Genomic DNA, 23,605 nt, shown 5'->3' on the forward strand with positions numbered 1-23,605 from the left:
CCTAAAAGGAATTACATCACATTACAGATATACAAGAGCTTGCAAAGAATGACGGAGAGACTTGCTGAGATGACTCTCCTTTACAACGAGACGTGTACTGATCCCATCTGTAAATGAATGAATCAAAATGGGTCACATTCCGACAGAGACACAATTAACCAACTTTCAAAGTAGAGTGCAACTGCCAAAGTTGAACACAATGACAAATGACGATAGTGTAAAAAAGTCATATCGTTGGCGAGGATTAACTGTGACAATAAATGTTACTACCTTAAAATAATTGAACAAACTCCAGCTTTTAATTAATAACAAGCATCACAGCTAGCTGGCAAGCAAATGTTGGCTGTTTGTGTCATGTCACACATAATGTCAGTAATGATAGTTTTCTTGTATTTGATTGGATGCCTTTGTTGCCCAGCAACCATTAACCAGACCAGCGTTTGCTGTGATTCAACAAGAACTACTTATGTACTATTTTCCTAAAGCTCCTTTGAATCATAGCAACATACTCGTTTACGTCATGAATACAAAGATGGTCATGACGCGTTCACATATTCAAACGGAATGCTTCAACATTTTGGTCGCTATTGAATGATGAAAGACAAAATGCAATGTTTCCTTGTGAGGACAGTCCATAACAGGATGCTGAATGTTGCAACATATCCATCAAGGACAAAACAAAGTGGGCGAAGGCATACCTCGCTATTGTTACAGTACAAAGTGAACCATCTGATGTACGGCTCGTTCTCTGTTGTACACTCACAGTGACAACATCTTTGATGATGCCAGCGTTTGATAGAGCCCGTTAATGAAAAAGTTAATGAGACGTAATGACTTCTCAGTTCCTGCACGTGATGGCAAACATTAAAGCCTGTGTGTGAGAAAACTGTGCAGCCAAAAAGACCCCGATGCTAATTAATTTGGCTCTCGAGGACAGGACCCAAATGATCATTTCTTCCATCTGCAATTGCATGTACAAATTGGTATACATTGATTTACAGTCAAATTCCATCGGGAATGAATTTAGATTGGATGTTTGAAGTTATCAATAAGGAAGACCTGACAGTGATGTGACACCATTGTTATCGTACTCGGATGACTTCTAACGGAGTGTTGCGCTTCCTCCTGGCCCTCAAGGGTCCCGTCTTCGCCAGGAAGACGCCCCTCCCCGCATCGTGGAGCACCCCTCTGACCTGATTGTGTCCAAGGGGGAACCAGCCACTCTCAACTGCAAGGCAGAGGGCCGCCCAACCCCTACGGTGGAATGGTACAAGGACGGGGAGCCCGTCGAGACGGACCGCGACAACCCTCGCTCGCACCGCATGCTGCTGCCCAGGGGGTCCCTCTTCTTCCTACGCATTGTCCACGGGCGGAGGAGCAAGCCGGACGACGGCAGCTACGTGTGCGTTGCCCGCAACTATCTGGGGGAGGCTGTGAGCCGAAACGCATCTCTCGAAGTCGCGCGTAAGTCTGAGATTTCCACTTACGCTTCTGGACTAGTGATGACCTGGCTAACACGGTGTGACAAGAGTGCAACATGAAAATAAATGACAGTATAATAGAATCATACAACGTGAGGATGTGTTGGCAGTCTGATCTAAAAAGGTAGATTTCACACTAAATTAAGCATAACATTTTGTGGCTTCCATAGATTTCATCTGTCATAATATGTGCAATGTCACCTATTCACTGAACCTAGAAGTGAGTGAGTGAGTGCATATGAATGTGTTCCCAGCATGCGTGTGCATATGTGTTTGTGTGTGTGAATATGCTTTCACCCTGCAAGTGAGACCTGTTTGGATGACCTGTTTGAGTAATGTATGGGCAAAGCTGTGAATTGCTCCAGGGGAGGAGAGAGAGAGAAAAAGAAGCCTAGATTTTAACCCGGCAAACTCCCTTTCACTATTTGGATTTGGAAAGATGCATCGTGCTCGCAGCCAGCACTCTCCCTGTGTGGGAGAGGGGCTTGGGGCTATTCACATTTCCATTATGTGCTAAACTGAGCCGATTTCTTGCCATGAACAAGATGCACTCACGCTCAGATGCGCACACACAAACACCACAGATACTTGCTTGCACACATGAACACCCACACTTATTTCTCCTGCTCTCAATTTCTCATCTCACAGTGAAATGAAATAGGTGGGAGCGGGAAATTCCACTCAACCAGCATTGTCCTGACTGAGAATGTGATTTAACGACACTGCCGGTGACTGCTGATGAAACCAGGCTGCTCAGTCAGCTGGGTTGCAACTTACTGCCACCCTTAACAGGTCACGGTAGAAAACAGTGAGACCTATTGTGCATCAATCAAATGCAGTGTGTTTGCCAACCAGCCACAAAAATAATTGAGCAAAATCCTGCATCAAAAAAGGGTGAACGATTGATTTGTGCTCCTGCAAAGAAGAAGTCATACAGCTGCTTTTACACTGAGTTTCTATTGCATGAATGGAATATTGCTGGAAAAAACGTCTTACTTTTCTCTACACAAGTCCAACCTTTATGTTGTCATGACTTTTAGTTGGGGCTCGCACGCACACACACACACGTGGACACACACACGCACACACACACTCGCACACGCACGCATGCTCACATAGACATACACACACACGCACACTTACACACAAACATACACACACACATAAACACACACGCATATACACACACACACACAATCGTTAATGTACACAGAAAAAATTCCACTGAAAATTTGAAGAAAAAAAAATGTTCAACTGAGAAAATGATTTTTAATACAAGCAAAATTATCTGCCACCAGAACAAGAAAGATTTAGTACTTGACAGATTTTGAAAAATAAGAAAATAATACTAGGCCCATATCTACAGCATTCTACAAATTTGTATTTTTAAACTTAAAACAAGTAATGTATTTAAAATCTTAAAATAAAGAAAATCGACATGAAACCACATTTTAGATTCTTTGTTGTTGGACAGTCATCTTAAAATGTTGAAAGTGTTTGTTTTAAGCCTCATAGTACTTGAAATTAGCTTTTAATACTCATTGACAAGACTATAAGATCAAATAATCTAATCAAGTAATACATATCCTGAAACAAGCAGAATGATCTTGCCTGACAATTTTATTTCAAGTAAAAATAACACAGCAAAATAAGCTTTTAGGTTAAATTTAAGATATCATATCTTACTTAAGATTTCCCTTTTTACAACATATATGTGAGTCTAGCATGCAGTAAATGTTTTTGTACTCAACGGTGCATCCTTTTCATATGGCAATATGGGATGGCACTTGAAGAAAATGGATAATCTTCCAAAGAAAGAAGCCAGAGAATCAGGATTTTACTCCTCTGATCCCCTTCAATGAATAGAAGCCAACTCTAGGCACGACTGCTATGTAATGGCTGAGACATTTTGTGGAGATTTCCTGGTTCTGCTCTGAAGCTAATTCACATTTGAAATTCAAAATATCAGTTAATCACCACATACCGTGCCTTGTCTGCCTACACAAGCTTCCAGTATTTTGCATGTTAGTTTTAGAGTGCAAAGGGGCTTTGAGTATTGGATGAAATTTACAGGATGTAAATCCAAATCATGTTTGTTTTAACACAATCTGGAATTATGTAGCATATCCTAATGAATCATTTATGAGGCTTGGCTAACGTGTGTTAATGAATACATTTATAGTGTTAGGTTTATTTTCCCAAGAACATATTGTGAGAAGAAGTGGAGTGAAACCTTCTTCTCCCGCATGACAGTTAAAGGCCCGAGTGCCCACATCCCCAGTGGACATTAATTTTCAAGCATCTGCTGATGACTATGTGGGAATTTAATTGTCATCTTTCATCTGGACGGATATGAGTGGATGGTAAAGCCCGTCAGTTTTGTTGCCGTAGTTTTAATAGATGTGTGTCAACACCTAGACATTGGAGGCTGCAGTACAATGTGAGAAATAAAAGTTGTATTCCAGGCATCATCTAATTTACGCGCTAAGGCTTGTCATAAATGACCTTGACCTCTGCTTGTGTTGCGTCTTCCCTGCCACGTCTCATTCTCTTGCTATGATTCCTTGTCACCGCGTTCTCTTCAGCGTTGAGCATTCCTTTGAGTCGTTCAGTGCCGCGAACTGTGCAGTAAACAACATTAGCCTAATTGGCATAATCTGAGAGTCAACGCCATGCTTTCCCCAGGCATGAAATGGTGTTCGCGCACAAAACGCCTCGCATGGATGGAATCATTTAGGCCCACCTCCGTGCAGTATTTGTGCTTTAGAGCTGGCACACACCATGTGGGCGGTGGATTACAAAGTATTTCTGTTTGGTCTAGATTCCAATAGTCAAGCCAGACTTCAAGGCGGTTGGGGATTGCAAACATAAGATTGTGGTCAATCCATGAAAGACCGTTTTGGTGGCTATCTGAAATTTTATACGCTACTTTAAAGTTCAGAAGGGCTTGAGCTGGGAATTGGTCTTTGGTGTTTTGGAAGGTGGCACGTTGCCCTTCATCAGGGATTTCACTCATAGCCGTTGCAATAATCCAAAGTGTTCTGGCTGCCAGCTCTGTGTGTTTCTAGGCAGATTGTCAATGTTTTCTGTGAGTAGATATGTTGGCCACATTGTGCCATCTGTTGTCAGTCAAAGACAGTCAGTCCTCTTGTGTACTTACAGTATCCACCAGACTTTACCATCCATTTTATAAACTCTTGGGATGGAAGTTTCTACCAAAACGTTTGATGCAGCTTTGTGATAAGAACTCATTGTAATGTTTGTGTTATTTGTGAAGGGCCATCTAGACGGTATCGTAATTAATAACAGCTTTGCTTTAAGCATTTTTTACTTCAAAGCATTTGGAGTCGAATGAGCAGCAGACATAGCACGAAACCTACTAAGCTCTCCACTCGGGAAAGTTTTCCAACCATGCAAATATTAAGGCTGTGATGGTGAATATAAATCATAATGTGTCTGCGCTCAAGTGTGTAGCAAGATAACTGTTGCCTGGGCAGTCAGGAAGGACTCAAACCTTCTTTTTCTTTTCTTTCTGTTGGCTCAAGACTGTGTGATAAGGGGCTAGCATCTGGTGATAACTGGACCATGCGTACTCCTTGGAGGCCTGCACGTTATGAGAAATGGTAAGTTAGCTGAGGGCTAGCATCTGTTGTTAACTGGACCATGCAAACACCTTGAAGAGCTGAGGTGTACTTTCTTACAGTTGGTTGGGGATGAAAGCATATGCCGGATGTGAAGAAGCATACCAAATGTTTTGTCGCTTGAAGCCTTGTTTCAAGTGTTAGGTAAATTCATTATGCAACACAAAAGGTAGCGATATGTGTGCTTTTCATGTTTCTGCAGACAAAAGAAATTGCAGAAAATAATTTGGCTGTTTCTATTATATTTTGTGCAGCTTTTGCAACAGCATTAGACCTAGCAGGCTGTCAAACAGTGTAATGTACTTGTGACAGAGATGGAGCGATCCCTCCAGCACCAGAATTGTTTTTTTATTGTCTCAGCGTAACCATGCTGTCCATCTAAAAACACAACAACATTCACACGCAGAGGCACACACGCACACAGCTGAAAGTGAGCAGTATCTACATACAGCACATAATACCTGACCTTTCCATGCCCTTGTAGATTTGTTTATTTTTTTTCTACATTTATGAGACAAAAGCCACAATTACAAACCCATTTGACAGACAGAGTCATTGATTGATCAATTCAAAGCATAGTTAGCCAATTGCACGCAACAAGGTCGGATCACGGATCAATAAGCGAGGCAGTCTAGACGAACCAAGCTTTTTCAGCAAAACACCCCTTTGCCCCCGGACTCGTTGCAAACTGGGGCTTGAGTGTCAGGGGCTGCATCCCGTTTTCTCCAACTCCCACCTAAAATGTTTTTGTCTGAAATAGCTGCCTTGTTAGCCGTGCCATCAATTGTTCTTCAAATGCACTGACAACCAATTAAATAAACGCCACATCATCCCAAGTTTTCTTAGCAAACAGAAACTTTTTCTTCAGAATTGCTGATCTGTACAATCGGTTTACAGGGCGGCTTTTTTAAAGAAATGAATATTCCATACTGCTGACTACAAACATGATGCCATACATTTTACATTACTAGGTGTAATTAAACGATGTAATATCCTAACATTATATTTTGAAATATGACTACATATCCTATTTTAGATGACTTGGCAGCGCCTTAAACTACTCCATTAGAACAACTCGGTGAGCCTTCATACGATACTGCGACGGCAATAAATCATTGCTGCCGTCATTGCTGGAAAACGTGTGGCACTCTGTTGCCAGCGACTTGAATCAAGTCGTGTTTTATCCTGATTATGTATTCGGTTATTAAAATATAAAGATGTTCAATGGGGATGATGTTAAAGATGTAAAATGACTTTGGGAATATTAAAACCCGTCTTTGTCTGCTGGGAGGCAGGACACGGAGCACTCATGTCAACCTGCTTGGAACACGTCACTGGCTAAAAAGCCACGCAATGAAGGAGAGTTTGCCAAAAGAGAGCTAGAGAGTTTTAAATTAAATGGGAACAATGATTTGTTATACAAGTAATATGGGTGATGAGCTCAGTCATGGAGCAGGTTATACTCCAGGTACCTCAGGAATGTCTGTAGGAACCTAAATGACTGATCAGTCTGCCTTATTGGTAAAAGGAACATCTTCAGCCAGTCAGAGGGTCTCCATAGTTCATTATTCATGTGCCCTATCCGACAACCAATATAATCTAGGCCAAAGCACTGTTAGTAGCGCTAAGTGTCCCATTCCAGACTTCCGCTTGTCCATTCATTCATCCCAAATGTCTCAGTTTGCCTTTAAAAGGTCAACACCCCCCTCCATCCATTGCATCTTTTGATTCATAAGAAGTCAACATCAAACGTAACAGCATATGCACCTCTGTGAGTGGACAACTATCGGGAACCTTTATTAATTCATGGAAACTAGTGAATGCAGCATCTTTCTTCAAAGGCCATATACTAAAGCACCTGTTTTCTGGTGTGTTTTACCTGGATGCTTCATAAATGCATCCTTTATTCAAGACAAGAGTGACCTAGTAGGTGGTCTTTTATAGCAGTGACTGTTCAGAGTGCTGTGGCTTAACAGCCCTTTATGCATCTTGGTGTCTGTGGCCGTGCTATGCTTAATTCATTCTGGCTGTGGTGAACTAACGTGAGGTTGAAAACACTTTATACTTTTCCGCAATAACATGCCATGTAGTTGTATTTGTTGCACCCCCATCCCCTAAGTCTCTGAGGAAACTTTTTTTCTATCAGCTATTTTTGTATCATGATTCCTCCTTTTACATTTTCATGGCTCTCTTTATACTCCAGGCACAGGCTTGGGAGCAAACCCTTAAAGAGTGTCAAGACCATTCATCGTATTTTAGCACTCATGCACTTAAAGGGGGAGCTGCAGCGAGAACATGACACGAGTTGAAAAGCATCCTTACAAATGAGGAGCTAAAAAAATGGAAGACAAAATGGAACTGGTCAGTTGTAACTTCTAGCTTCTAGTCTTTTAAAAAGAATTTCAACAAATTTTAAAGTGTACAAGTCTGAATTTTGTAGAATTTAGCCGCTCACAATCTCAGGTGTTCAGATTGTCCCCAAATGTTTACAACTGTGAGGAAAAACTTGGCCATCGCCGAACTGTGTATTTTTTTTAAATGTTGTGCCTCAAAACTTTTTGTCTCAGACTATATCGCCCATACAGTGTCCTACATAACATTTGATTGGCTTTAAGTTTCAGAGACCAAGACTAAGTGACGCCTCACCCCTTTTAATTGGCCATCTATAATGCTGCCAATGACCTTTTGAATGTCTATTGGGTTTGATCACTGACACGGACAAAAACTAGCCTAAGGGGGTAACTTTAATCTTAGTGTAGCAATTAACTGTTGTAGATCAATGTTAAAATTGTATTTGAATTAATGAGCTGTTCGATGAGAGTGCTATGGATTTATTGAAAATAGAGGAAGACAGAAAATGATTTTGAAATGTTGACAATGAAAGAATGCAACACCACTTGATAACGCCACGGTGTTTTGCGTGTCGAGGACGGCGCCCGGGTGTTTTGTGGGATAGCTTGGTGTTATGCTCCAGTAGTTAATGTGCACTAGTTTATGGCTGCAGATGTTTTCCGCATTGGGGACCAGGACTGAGGAGTGACCAACACCGCTCAGCATGTGGAGGAATGGACCGTGTGCTGGAGAACAGATGTTTGCAGCCTCTGTGCGTTTGTCATTCGGGCTTTAATCTGGTCAGTGAAGGGCATCAAAGGCAATGTGCAGGGCTATTACATGCATGGGGACCCCACATGTCTGCCCAAAGCTCACAAGTCTTAAATGTACTGCCGAACATACAGCCAAATCAATAGTGACCGTACACATGCCGAGCGAAACCATCTACTTTGTAATTGGCTCAGATTTAGGCCACATGTTGTATTGTCAAACCTGTGGAGATTATGCTTTATGGTTAAATCTGCAGAGATTATGGAGCAGGAGGATATTATGCCTCCATTTTCTCTGATTGCTTTCTTTGTGTCGTTTCCCCTGCATGTGAACATCCAGCTTGTTTCATCCCTTGCTTTCTCCCCTAATGGTGCACCTTGTTCTTTCTCAATTCCCATCTGTTGTTCTGCATCCCCAACCCTTCCAACCCTGCTACTGTTCTTTTCTTCCCCACCTCCTCCTCCCCCCTTCTTTCCACCTCTTCTCCTTAGGGCCTCTGGCTGTCTCCCCACAAGTGATGTTCTCCTGGCCAGATGATGCATGCATATCTCTTGTGTCTTCTTGACGCTAACTCACGTCGACATTTGCACAGCATTGTGGGATTCTGCTCTCGGTCATATTTTGTGTAATGATGAAAATGATGATGGTGATGAGGAACTTGGGGCGGAAGGGGGGGGGGGGGTGATGGTTATTTTTTGCCCTTGTCTTTTCTTCAATATCAGCCAATGCGCTCGGTGGAGAGGGAAGATAATGAGTGTTTGTGGAATGGTTAAGCGTTAACTCTGCATGTGCTTATTTTGAGGCCCAATATAGTACATGTGGAGTACGTCATGCTTGTCAGGCAGCCATTTCAGTGTTGCTTTGGGTTGAACATTCGCTAATGACAAGAACTGTTCCTTACACCGGATTTGCCTCACAGGCCACCGCATTTAAAGTAACACCATGTGACAGGGGAGGGGAATTATCGTAAGGAGAATCTTTTCTTTTCTTGTAAATGTGCAAACAAGGGGAAATTTGCTCCCAGTAAAAAACGAGTGAGAATCAACACATTCCGGGAGAGACGCGGGGGCTATGATTATTTGACTAACGCTGGAGAGAGAGCACGAGTGGGGTTACGCCTGCCTTTTTGCCCTCCAGCGGTGTCTCCTCGATGTGTGTGTGCGGGTGCGGTTAAAGTGCGGGTGGTAGCGTGCATAATTCAAGCATCTCTCTGTATGCAAAGCTGTGTCAGTTGAATACACCACCTATGGAAGAAAGATTTTTTTCCCCCCCTGCAAACTTTGCTACACCCTAATTAATCTGCTTAAACCTGCAAGGCCCGTTTCCAGCACTCTTACACATCAGAAAAGCCAAGCAGCAATGAATCCAACCAGGATTTTCTCCATGGATGCTGCCAGTGGAAAATCACCCGAGCCTCACAGCTGACAGCTTTCTGTCAGAATGCAGCAAGACGCATATAAAGTAGAGCCAAGCATAGACCTCATCATTTCCCATGACAGATGTTGGGGGTTGTCACGAGGATCGTGAAGCCCCTGAAACTCAGGTTGTGGCGTTTATATTGCCTAAGTGCATCCCAGTGTTCACCGGGGAAGACACTTTGGTAGCCAACAGATAAAACAATTTACGGTCATCTGTGTTCCTTTGGTCTTGCCTTGGGCAATGACTGCGATCTGGTTCTCACACAAATGTCATGGGTTACAGCCATGTTGTGTCACTTTCACTCTCAGTGCTGGAATTGTTGGAAACAAGTCTCCCGGGGATAGCTAATGGAGTGAATCGTAAACTATGCAGTCGACCGCTTGTGGTTGCTGTTGTGGAGAACTCGGCAAGTATAGTAAGCCACATGATTTTGATTCATACTTTGATTTTACCATACCAAAATTTGGACATGTGTATACATATATATATATATATATATATATATATATATATATTAGATATATTTAGATATTTAGAGATACAGATTTTATATATATATATATATATATATAAAATCAAAGTATGTTTTAAATAAAGGCTCTCTTTTCTTCAATTACATTCTGTGCATATGTGTCGCAGATTCACAAAGTTCCAATTAATTACAATAATTTTAAGATATCATTTCCCCCCATCTGCATGCTTAATATTTCTGAGCCCCCACAAAAACTGTGATGGGAAATCCTGTATGAGACAGGTTTACAATATAATAGCTACGGCTTAATCTAGGTAAGTGTGTTGTTCTCCCCCATTAAAATTCAATTTCAATAAAGCCTGACAGCCATTTTCATTATGCCAGGACACCAAAGTGCCAACTTGCTGAATATTTGACTCCTCCTTTTTGCTTACTGAAGATGACACCACGACGTATTCACAGCACATAGTAATTGAATTAATGTGACGTGTATTCAAAACACGTATGCCCGACTAAAGAGCTGGATTAAGCGGCACCAAAGAGAACTAATCTGTAGAAAAAATGTATTTCATGCTGTAAGTTTTCTGTGAGTGTGCTGGCCTCAGATAACCAGCTTCTGTGTTGACTCAGCTTCAAATTTGGTCCCATGCAGTCACTCACACTGAATGATTTTCAACATCAAATGTGAATATTCTTCTTGTCTTGTTTTGCACATTTTACTGAGTTATTTATAATTGCATCAAGTATTTATTGTTTTTTTTATTACACGATTTGATGACTTATTTAATCCCTCCGTGAGATACACACCCAAAAAGAGAAATTATGTATATTCTTGTCTGGATAGAAGGATCAAGACGTATCAGTCATTGTTTGAGTTGTATACGTCATTTAACTTGCAAAATTATTCGTTATTTTAGTGAATTTGAAGTAGAATGACAAAATCATGCTAACCTTTGAATGAAATTGGTCGGATATGTACTGATTTGACCAGACAGACATGACATTTAAAAAGATGAGGTTTCTCGCTTACATATTAAGAAATAAATCTCTGATCTTAAAGCTTTGTAAAATTATCACAATGATCTTATTTGATTTGAGAATGACATTCAACATAAATATGGTCCTTACAGTTTTGAAGAACATCGTACATGCAATTGATGCACTGAGATATTCAGATTTCACATGTAGGAAAGAAAATTACAGTAGTACAAGTTTTTCAATGTGGATTCCACATACGCTTGCAATCATGTACAAACATCTGTGTCCTCACTAATTTGCAGAAAAGAGGCAGGCAATCACTGTGATGATATCTTAATCAGACATACAAGGACAAACGCGTGCTCCAAATAATTCCAAAAACACCCTACTCTTTTTTGTTGTTGCTGTTGGTTGGTTCAATGAATCCTTGATTGACAAACTCAATCTGAGGCAACATGGAAGTTGGCTTAGCATGCTTGGCTATGTTTGTTTCACTTCATACTATTGCCAGCCAAGTTTCTCAAGTGTCAAATATCTCACTTGCTGCACCTTCCTGTCGGTCTTTGATTAGCCATATTGGCAAGTGAATATTATGCTTACGTTAAATACTTTAAGAGATGTTCCCACTCACTCCACTGTCTTGCTCTCCTAAATTTGCACTTGACATCCAACACCCATTAGAACACTCCTGTCTTCATTCACTTAGGCTATTAGCAGTTCCTAAATGAAAAAAAAAAGTAAGCACATGATCACAATGCAATGTGAACTTGGTAGCAACACATTTAGCGACACTTAATTAATCCTAATGGCTTCTGAAATAAGCCAGCCAAACAAATATCTTAACCATAAATTACTATTCACGATTCCATACCACTCAAGGCCACAAAGCACTCCCCACGGGCACTTTAACTCCCGCATTAATGTATGTGAGTGTACCATACTCGATTCTACACAGTATGTATGCTCAAATGGACACAGCGGACATGACATGAAACACAGTCCTACAATCATGACGGTTTTCATCCCACTTACATTGCACCAAGTTAGATTAAAACATTTTAGGAGTGTTGTAGTTTGACGAGATTTAGTTTCGTTTCACGTTGTCATGTTTTACTGTGTCAGGTTTTCGTCACCACCCATGTTCCTTGTCAGCTAACTCTGGCCACTCGTGCCTCGTCCAGATGTCCTTCATTGTCTAGTCGGTTTGTTTCCTGGATTCTTTCAGTCTGCGGCTGTTAGTTGTTGACGTCATTTGTCACAGCCTTCATTGTCATGTTTTCTCAAAAGACTTGAATGTTGAGTGATTTGTTAAATTTTTTATTCGAATGCTTTTGTTTTGTGTTTTGTGTGGCTACATTCCTTTTCAATTTGATCAAATTAGTTCCAATGCAGAATCATACAGGGATACTCAATGATGTGCCAGTAAGTAGAGACATTGTCCAAGGAGACATTTTTGTTGGCAATTCCATTTAAACGCAGTCACGCTTGAATAGAGGTTTCAGCGTTTGGTATTTCTTGGAGTATGTTTGTTTTTATGTAAGGTGGATATGTGCGTGCTTTTGTGCACAAGGCCTCTGCTGCAGCTTCCTTATCACCTCCTCGCACACCCGCTTAACTTGAATCCTGAGCTTTTCCTCTTCTTCATGTCTCCTCATCAAAGTCAGATCCCACCTTGTTTGCAGCACACCTCCCCCACCGCCTGCCTGCATGTGTTCGCTCTTCCCCTGCCCCTTCTACCTGTCCTGGCTTTCAATCAAAAGCTACACCTTGTCGTCCTAGCAGACCTTGCTATCGTATCATCGCCGGGAGGAAAAGTCATGCTGCTCCGACGATTTACACCCAGGTGTTGTGGTCATCGGAAGCACTAATAAGGATTAGCGAGGATGACAACATTGTTGGAAATGGAAGGAAGGACATTTTGTTGCACACTGTGTTTGAATTAAGCCCAGCAGAGTTAAAAATGAAAGTCATATACTGTAAATGCCATACGGGATCCAATCTTTTAACCCTATTAGTAACACCATCACTAGTGCCGGGTATATTTTACCCGATATATTCCAGTTTTCATCAATTCTTGTATGACAAATTGTAGTTGGTCAATAGTCAGCTTCCCGTAAACAGTTAAATAGATGCATGGAAGCATCCGTGCCAGCGTCTGGTAAGACATAAACAATATTATCAGACCATTTTTGAGAACTGATTGTCAGGTATTAATATTTGCACCATGGTCCCGACTTTCTGCTGTTTCCTTTATCGCAGCTTGGGACTTCCTTTGAACTGAAGACATTTGAGTGTTGACGTCATTCCCCTTCCCGGTTAAATATCAATACCGTTTACACAAACCAATGAAATGTAGGGGAAAAAAACGTGAGAAAGGGAGCTTTGACGGCTATTGTGAAGCCTTCCTTCAATCTGATATCCACATGCGATCATGTAATTGCCTTGCCATTAGTGTACATACAACATGAAATTTCCAATCACTTATTTTCTAACTCGTGCTCTCGTATGTTTCCTTCCACACTTCACATGTAATAATTGGATGGCAAAAGTGTCCACATTTTTAATTAACTGTGGCCAAAGATGGAACGTCTTTGGATTTCTAATTAACAAGGCTGAGGTTTAAGTACATTGGAAAAGTAAAATGGAAAATGTTCCTTCTTTGTCTCCCTCTTTTAGTAGTAATTGTGCATGGGCCATTCTCCATGTAGTGCAGGGTTATCATATCTCAGCATGAACCACTTTTCTGCTGGAGTTGATTAAAAAAAAAACGTCAGTTAAAGGATTCTTTTTTTACTTATGCTTTTGTAGTGAATGTGCTATTCCTCACTTGATGCGAATAGTTATTTTCTACTTGTGCCCATGACAGTTGTAGATTGGATTGTCAAAGCAAAAATAAGAGTATAACTCATCACTGTACTGTGGGGAAAAAAGCTATGAGAATACTCAATGATATCAGATTCATTCACCACACAAATCCATTGTTCCTACACTCTAAAAATTAGAATGCATGTTTATTTGTTATTATTTTATTACATGTTTAAATAAACACGGAGAGAAGAGGAATAAAAAGAAAACCATATTCAGACACCGATTAGACGATCAGACGCCCTGGGTTATAAGGTTATAAAGTCAAACTTTATTCAAGTTCCCTTCAACATCCCTATATAAGGCACAGCGGATTATAATTACAATATACACCCCCACTCACACATTCATTACTGAACTTTGCATTGAATTCATGCATGGAATGCAAAAAAAGCAAGTCATAAAGCTTATGGGACAACATCTGTCTGAGCAGCGTGTGTCCCTTCCTCATTCCCTAATTCCCCCCTCCCCCCCTCCGACCCCTAGGGAACGGCATTAATAACTGTAAGTGGATAATGCCCTAGCTGGAATTCCGATCAAAGTTTAATAAGAGCGTGATTCAGTTTGCCGCTGGAGGCAGGAGCCACTTGGGTGTGTGTACGTGCCTTATATAGCTATGTAGCTGAATTCTTGCAATCTTTACTGACATTTTGACTCAATTACAAAACCCAGCCAACAACATAATGTGCCCTTGATAATATAACTGGGAAGATAAGGTAGCCATATTCTATTTGGTTCCAAACCACAACAGTAGCACGCTTTGGACTCTTGCCAGGTTGACAATGATGATTTTGTCTTTGCTTGATCTTGTGTATCGACGCGCTGGCTTCGTGCTTGCGGTTGTTAATTGCACACCATTGTGACACTGTTGATGTAAGATACTAGATGTTATAGCTCTCTGCATACATGTAGTCTCCAGTGATGTATGAACCAGGCTCCCAAGGGTTAATTATAGCATCGCATGGATTCCATATGTGCATGTCATTAATCGAGAGAGACTGGTGCACCCGAATACAATTTTGTATTTACAGCAAGTTGAACATGAAACTACTAGCGGATGCCATTTCAATGCAGAACTATCATTTGTGTTAGGAAGAAGTGTGTTTTGCTGAGAGTGGGAATCATTTAGCATGCTCTCTGTTCATTGCCATTAACTCCAAATGATGCAAGAGCCAACCTGACTCTGACATCTAATCCTCTTACTCGGAAGAGGACTAATGCGTGCAAAGTATAAAGTACATAAAGTACATCCGACAAACAGATTCATTTTTTATCCGCGTGTTTCAAATGCTACAGTATTGACGAGCCGAAGACCTTGTTTGCTTTGTCTCCTCAAACTCGTTGGACTCTCCTTCTCTGTTCCCTCAGTCGTTCCAAGCAGATGGCTTCCCTCTAACAGAGCAGTGACACCAGATGTGCGGTTTCAGTGTCAACTCGGGGACCAGCTGGGCCGAGTGTGCCAGTGGTTCTTTTAATGAAAATGGCTTCACTGTTAGTGTGTGCATGTGTGGGTGGGTGTACGTGTGTGTGCGGTTCACAATGCTTCAGTGGCATGTGACAGTTGTGGAAGTCTCTGTGGGTGGAGGCTTTGAGAGTGAGCCACAGCCAGTTGCACTGCAGCTCAACTCAGCCATGCAGTTGCAAACAGCACAAGCACTGAGCCTGAAAGAATCCAACTCGGGTCCAGAATAAACTCCACACCACATCTACCTCAATATCACCTATTCCCACCCTATTAATATATTCTTACTTTTAACATATTTAGCAATAATGAGACCACTGGGCGTATTGCTAATTAATGAGTTAAAAGAGTTCAAGGTGGGTTTTCATTTCTTATGAATACAATAGAGTTGAAACGTGATTGCCAGGCACTTGATAATGAACACTTCCTACTGATACAATCTGGAGACCTGCCTAATAAAGTTGCCACTACATGCTGCGCTCTGTAATTTATGTCTTTGCTCTGAAACAATTCATTATTAAGCGTCATTCTTCTGATCAATTAAATGATAACGAAACACGTGCCATCCTGTTTGCTTGGCTATTATTCTGACTTCTCAGTATGAAGACCAACTCATCAAGGGGGAAGAAAATCCTCCAAGGAATCCAAAGGGGAAAAATATGTTTCTTGGGTTGGAAAAACAAAACATGTAAGAGATATATCTTGGTGAGTCAGTTTTCTCAACTGATGGAGATGTGCCCTTATCTTAAAGCAAGATTATAAGGTGTGCTTTTAATACCCACACTAAATGACTGGCCATTGTCTTTTAAAAGCAGGGGTTTCACTCATCATTAAGGTTTTAGCAGCAGAAATGGCAGAATAAAACTTACATTTAAAAGCATTTGATTCAGCATATAACACCAAGAGAGTTCGGGTAAGGATTAAGGACATTTAGTTCTCGAGTAATCACTTTTGGCAGCACCACGGAATACGAGTCATTGGGTTTTTCCTTTGCTCCCCGTGTTTTTCTGCTGCACTGTGGAAATCTTTGGAGGCAGGATACACTGATGACCTGGTCTTGATGGTGCCACATGGACAACACAGTCAAACACATTTACACCTTCAAGCTGTTAAGAGCCTCGCTAACCTTAGAGTGACTTCTGTGTCTTTTTGATAGCCAGGCAGAACATTTGAAAAACACCAGTCATGTAGGATCAGCCAAATAATACTTTTTGCAAGAGACAACATGCTCCAGTGGGTGTGGTGATCCATTGCCCTCGTCAATTACATTCCCCTGAGAAAAAACGCGTGGCGGTTTTCGGTTTCTTCAAATACTGGATTTAATGGTGCTTCCATCAAGCGCCTCTTCAAGCCAGTAATTGGTGCAGCAAAACAAACATACTCTTTCAGATGAAAAGGCTGAATAGAGCCTCATTAATAATATCCAAACCTGTATTGATCGTGTTTTCCCTTTTAAACTGTCCGTTGACATGATTTCAGACAAATTAGAAATGACACTGAATATTTAGGAACTAGGGGAAGATTCGCCGGATATTTTGTTGTGTTCCATATGGGGTTGCAGTTTGATTATTCTCATCCACAAGATTAAAATGAGCTTTGTCAGTCTCCTTACGCCTGTTATCTAGAGAATATGGCTGGCTTGCATCTTTCAGTCATCCGTTGCATGTCTTACACTACTGACCTTTCCTCTCGCAGAAACGTGACACAGATGTTGTCTCGTCTCTTTCGCCTGCTTGTTCGTCTGTCCACAGACAATCGGGTTTGGCACGCGGAGTTGCATGCAGATCAGACGACAAGACTGGCTGCAGTATGTCACCGTCAATTTTGACAGTGATTCAAAGGACTTATTACATCGCTTGAAGAGACCTCCCTGGGTGCACTATACTTTATTTCATGTCAGTCAGAGCTCATATTGACACGCTGTGGAACATCAGAAAAATGATTTGATTTTGATGAAATGTGTTGACGCTTGCTTGGTAAATCAACTGATACTGATCATTTAGGCAGTGAACGATTTTTCGCTGAAATTGAAACTGTGCATAGCAGCAAACATTTACATGTTTTTGGAACATTGTTAATTGAGGAAGAATGGAGCAAACCAGCTCCGATGATATAAATACCGTACATACGGTGTTTTGGCGATATCTAAAAGCAAAATAATTGAGGCTGCGCGTCAGGCTCCGCAGACCCAAAGCTTATTATGCTGGGGGAAAAAAATGGGCACAGGAGCAGTCTGCTGGCTTTTTAGCCCAATTGGCAGACTGGTGGCTGTTGCTCATCTGTCCCCAAGCCAACAATGAGCACATCACAGATCTGGACCAGGATTAAAGGACCTCACACTAACAGCTGGGCTGAGATTAGCCGTGTCAGTATTTACAGTTATTTTGTTGACTTGCACACCGCTTTCTTTGCAAATAATGAACTACTATATCATGTTACTTTTTATTCAACTCGATTGGACTCGGTCTTATTTTTTCCCCCCAGGTTGTCGGATAGCTGGATGCAGGGGAACAAGTTTAGTCATTTCTTTGTTCATGAGCCTGGCTGTCTGAATTGGAAAACGTTGAGTGAGTGTTTACACGATCACACAGTGGAACCTCATCACCCCATGATGGTCCATCTAAGAAAGGTTGAACACATTTTTCATACCTGTCTGTCAACACAAATGTCACAGAGCGCAATTTGACAGCCGCACTGGCTTTTCGTCTTCTAGATGTTTGGATGCTTTATGAAATTGAAGACTTTGAAAGACATCCTGGGAAGGTGTGGGAGAGAAGGTCAAACCAATGCTGCTCCTTTTCCGTCTCGATATGAGTCTGTTGGGTGGTCTTGTGCCTAGCAGAGGGGCTGTGCACGGATGTGATTAACAGAGATTTGGAGTGAATCATCTCCTAAGCTGCTCATTGGTGCTGTTAGCTGGCGAGTGCATGGGACGAGTAGTGAGATACTGACATATATCCTCTGACACTCATTGAGCTCAGAAGATCACACCAAGGGAATGTTTAGATTCGTTAGATCATGTAGAAATGTTGCAATACCACATTTCAAGTTTTGCAGCAGTGTGAATTAAACCGTTCCATTTATTGAAATGAATTCATCTCTATAGCGTTGCACTATGTAAATAGTGTGGCCCATCTGCATGTTTCCATGGAAAGCTAGGATGTTGTGCAAACAGAGCTCGGTGCCACAATCTCTGGTGGCCATCATGGAATGTGTTTGATCATGCTGGATGATGCAGATGCACAGATCATCTCATGGGTGAATTCTTTTTTACTGAACTATAATTAAGACAAAAGATAAAATGTGATATTGCCGTTCACATGAAACATATTCAGACTTACATTGAGTGTAAGACAAGTAAAAACGTAATTACGGCATTTCAAACCTTCAGGTTGTGTGAGAGGTAGCGTTCTTTAAAAGCCGTGTTCAATTACAAAGTGATGACGACGAAGATGACTATGGAACAGAGCAGCATACATAATTTGGTTTGGAGAAGACGACTGCTTGTAAGACAGCACTTTCTCCCGCGGGTGACCACTTCTTCAGTGAAATAAGGCAGATAAAAGGCTAAATTCTCATCTCTGACTCACTCCTTCCCCAGCCTATGTTGTACAATATTGCTGTGAGGGTCGATGATTTTCCTTTGTCTCACAGACTCGACTTGCGCTTTTATTTATGAACTCTAGAGAATATATGCATCATATTCATCTCAAACAGTTAGATTAGCAGGATGGAACTTTATTAGGTTGAGTTTAGCATTCTTGAATGCAAAAGCGTGACCTTTGCATAATGGCGTGCGGACGCGTGCGTTCACATTTGCAGGTGTAACTTGATGAGATAGTCCGCGAGGCAGACATAAGCAAATTTACACAGTCTTGGAAGCAGCGGAATGTGCTCTCTTGAAAAAATACATGGAGACAGGAGTAATTAATTATAGATGTGGAAATGTGGTCCGAGGGAAACGCTGTTACAGTAACTGGAGGGATGGAGAGCGAGAGATGTGAGGATGAAGATGAGGGAGGAGGGGAGCGGGAGAACCTTGGTCCTATACCATCCACAACTCCCATTTTCATTACATGACAGGAGAATGAAAGTTAATTAAACATGACAATGGTGAATCGTTTATTGTTAACCCTTGGTGGTGGCTTCACATGCAAAGGCCAAAGAATGCATACGAGATGTGTTGTGTTCTCGCCTAAAGTGTAAATCCACATTCAAATATGGAAATGATGGGGAAATGACTCATTGTGCTCTATGTGGCACTGAACTGAAACTAATGATTGTGTTTTAATTTTACTTAAGACAACAAAATAATGTTTCTTGTCTTTGGGTGAGCCACAAATGGAATATTTGACTGTAATGATGGTCTGTAGAAATAAAATTGCTTTTAACTGATGACGAGAGCGACTCACCATCTTTTCACCTCGTCTATTTTGTTGATGCTAATTGAGTTTGACACTAATGAGCCCAAAAAGCAAAAGCAAGCGGTGCTACTTGCTTACAAATTCGAGGATGTCTTATCCCCTTCCGCCACTGGACATTCCGGTTTTATTTTACTGGATTAAAAAATGTAGGACAGTTATAGATATCCGATTCTGTGAGATAAATATTAGTTTTAACCTTCATTATCAGCAGAATATTTTTTTCCCCACGAGGCCAGGCTTTGTGACTTCTTGATTGCCCCTATCTTGTGTAAGATGCTGTTGTTGAATGCAGAATGATATTGGATGAGGTGATGTACATCTGCTGGATTTGTAGCCTTCGGGGGACGTTGAGTAAACGCTCCTCATATCCCGGCGCATCACCGTCCTGACTGATTGCTGATGACTTTTTTAGGGCACACGGATGTTAAGTTGTTTATGTATTCAAATAAATAAATAACAAAAGTCCAGATATCTGCTACTCCCCCGATTGTGTTGGCACAACTGTCTCTCTTTTTGTTCCGACTTCCTGAGCTGGGATGATTTGTTGTGGTCATCAGCAAAGTTTGCGATAAGAACAGGGCAGCTGTTTTTATTTGCTTGTGCATGTGTGTGTGTTTGCATCAGTGTGTGTTTTCTGCTTGTGACAGATATGGGACAGCCTTGACTCCAGTTGAGAAAGTGACACACCCCTACAGGCTATCGTGTTAAAAAACAAATCTTCAGCAAACTTCAATGTACTCCTGTCATATGAAATCTCTCAACTACTCTAATGTGTTTCGTGCGACCGGATCGTCACATACCTGAAATCAAATGCATACATTGTCTATTGACTTAAAAACAAAAACAAAACAAAAAACGTTATTGCTTTTTAAACCTGCTGGCTTTGTTTGCACACTGCATATCAATTCTTTGCACGAGATCCCCAAATTGAAATGCAGCCATCTGTTATATGCGGCAACTCACAAGGTGTCTTCATCTTTCCTCTCCACTCATACATTATTCTGTTTCTTTCTGCCTTTGCTGTGTTGCCGTACCAGAACAACACAGTTGGGGTTGGGATGGGCTGGGCTGGGCTGGGAGCGTTGAAGCAGTATTCCTGTACTGGACCACCCACCTTCCTTCTTGCACATCAACAAACGCACACACACACACACACAGTCAGTCACACGTGAACGTGCTTGGGTAAGGAATTCCTGCATAGGGTTTATAAATTAATTGGGTTGTACATCTTTCACCCATAACCATCTGTTTTTCAACACATGGCTATTTAGCATTTTATGTTGGGAAGTCACTGCGGTATTCTTTTAATTAATAAGCACTGTTGCCCCCCCCCCCCTTGCTAAAAAAGAAATCCCTCTCTTTACAGGTGCATAAAATGATTTGTTAGCCCGGTGCGCATGAGGAGGTTTAAAGGTGGAAACGGTAGAAAACGGGACTCGGTCCGTCTTGTGTACATGATTCACAGTTGCGCAATGGGATGGACAGAGACACAACAACAAAGCAAGGACATCAACAGAATGCAGACAAAGGACAAAAGAACATCCACCCAGAATAGTTGACAGGAAGTTGCATGGAAAAAAATATTACATTTTGTTCATGTAAAAAAGGTTTAGCTTTAAATTAAACTATCATACATTATAATACAATACTTTTAATATTTGATTAACCTTTCATGGCCTATTGTGGCCAAAAAAGAACTTGAGTTATGGGATACAAAAATCTATTTCAATCTTGACCTCTGAAGGCGACAACACCTTGTGTCTCTTCTCACCTTTTTTGAGGGTGTTAGGGTTAATTTTGCTTGCCACCATTTTCCCCCTTGCAGGCAATTACTGCTGTAGCTCTTTCAGATACTTTTTGAACCATGATTACACGATTGTTTACTTCTAAAATCCTAAGAATATGGCTTTAGGTTTAAAACCATATTGTTTTCTCTCTTAAGAGACATGATGTAATATCCACAACAACAACTTTGACTGATTGTCAATACAAGCAAGCGAGCTAATGGATACACCTAGCATTAATTGTACAAATGCACCGTCTGGTAAATGCAACGTCTGGGTAGGTTGTCAACATGTTTTTAAAGCAGCGTCAACTTACTGTATATGATTTATGATGATCATCTCAAGAGCTTTCAAGCTTGCATCAACATGTAAAGTTGAGACCTCACGGAACATCAATAATGCTTATTCAGGGAATATGAATTCAGAAGACGATACGGAGGAAACTGTACCCCAATCCCCGGCACATGCATGGTGATGCTTATTTGTCATGGTTTTGCCCACCAATTTCGCCAATTAAAAGGCAACTGAGGCTGCCAATGGGCTCTCTTGAATAATTGACCACAGGACAATCAGACAAGCATTCTTGCATGCTCCCCACAGTCTGAAATTACCACCCGGCAGCAACCTACACATCAGTGCTTCCTGGAGTGGGGCTCAATAGATTGGAACGCAACCCCCCACCTCACGGCTCATGTGCCTCGGTTTGTACACACAGCGAGCACCTCATTAAGCACCCCTTTCTCATATTTTTTTTCCTCAAATAAAAGGAATTTGAGAAAGTGCGCTACTGTACACACTTGTATTCTTTCACCATAGCAAATAACGACCGATAAAAAAACGAATAATCAAATCACATTCTGACTACTATCTCACTGCCATGAGCATCGTTTTCAAAACATAGACTGCTATCACTACAATGCCCCCACCCCACACCCTTTTTAATTCACCATAGCTGATGACCAAGAAATTACATTATATCAGTCCCTCACTTCTCATTTATTAAAACATGAAATCGTGTGTACATCATCAATCAAAATAGGAGGTAGGTGACAGAGTGTGATCCTCGCAAAGTGAGGGTAATTTCTTGAAATTGCGCCAGTGCTGACGGAAATATGACCTTTGATCCCAACTCTCCCATACATTTAGCGTTCCGTTAAAATATAAAACTATAAATCGAAATTATATTAATTTATGATATATTTTGATGATGCCACCGGTTCAATGTCATTGTATGTAGATATAGCTGTTTGATGGCTTCTATTTATCAGATTCACAATTGTCACATTAGCATATTGCAATCTGGCATTGTGATTGCTACAACGCAACACTTAATACAAACCAAAGCGCTGTTCGGTTCATCCTGAAAACAGCATGTCAGAAGCTATTAAATAGAAGTGGAAATACTTCTTCACAGGAGCCAAATGATTTTTTGGGGATAATAATTCAATAGTACAAACATCCATGTAGCCACTCTGCAGAATTATCTTTGCAAATTATATTTAGGGTAACAGCTTTGACAGAATTGGGAAGATTTCAAGCATGTAACTGAGCAGCACATTCAGCGATGCTTCTCTAAACGCACCGGTGTGGCTGTTAAGTTGACAATTCTTGAAGACTAGATTTCTTTGAGTGCACCAAATAAAGTGCAGAACTGTTTGTAGAACAGAGGCATACAATTGAAAATGCTCATAAATAGAATTCTGCTGAACTGAATATGTCACAGCTTAGAAAAAGTACTATTTTTTGCTGGTAATGTTAATTAAGATGGGTCCTTATATTCAAATACTGACGCGGCATGTCTTTAAGAATATTTCCCAAGTGTGATGTGACATGCGGATAGCGAGATCTGCCGAGGACGCATTTGAAAACAATTTTACCAACAAATCCCTATACATTAGCATCAAGAAAAAACAAATGTATGTCATGTATTCCTTAAGAAACAAGAATGGACTCACTACATATTCATATTCTGTTTAC

General features: G+C 41.0%; 1 protein-coding gene across 1 annotated transcript in view; it reads left to right on the plus strand.

Moving 5' to 3' along the window:
- Nucleotides 1-1,106: 1,106 nt before the first annotated feature.
- The window catches only part of LOC147043609 (roundabout homolog 2-like), a gene marked incomplete at its 5' end in the record, with an annotated part of 44,604 nt that continues 22,105 nt past the window's right edge, over nt 1,107-23,605 (plus strand). Inside the window, one exon of the mRNA XM_085936625.1 lies at nt 1,107-1,464. Within this exon, the coding sequence (XP_085792751.1) occupies nt 1,107-1,464 (358 nt within the window). The remainder of the gene's footprint in view (nt 1,465-23,605) is intronic.

Source organism: Syngnathus leptorhynchus, chromosome 17, assembly GCF_054491065.1.
Source record: "Syngnathus leptorhynchus isolate UIUO chromosome 17, UIUO_Slep, whole genome shotgun sequence".
NCBI lineage: Eukaryota > Metazoa > Chordata > Actinopteri > Syngnathiformes > Syngnathidae > Syngnathus > Syngnathus leptorhynchus.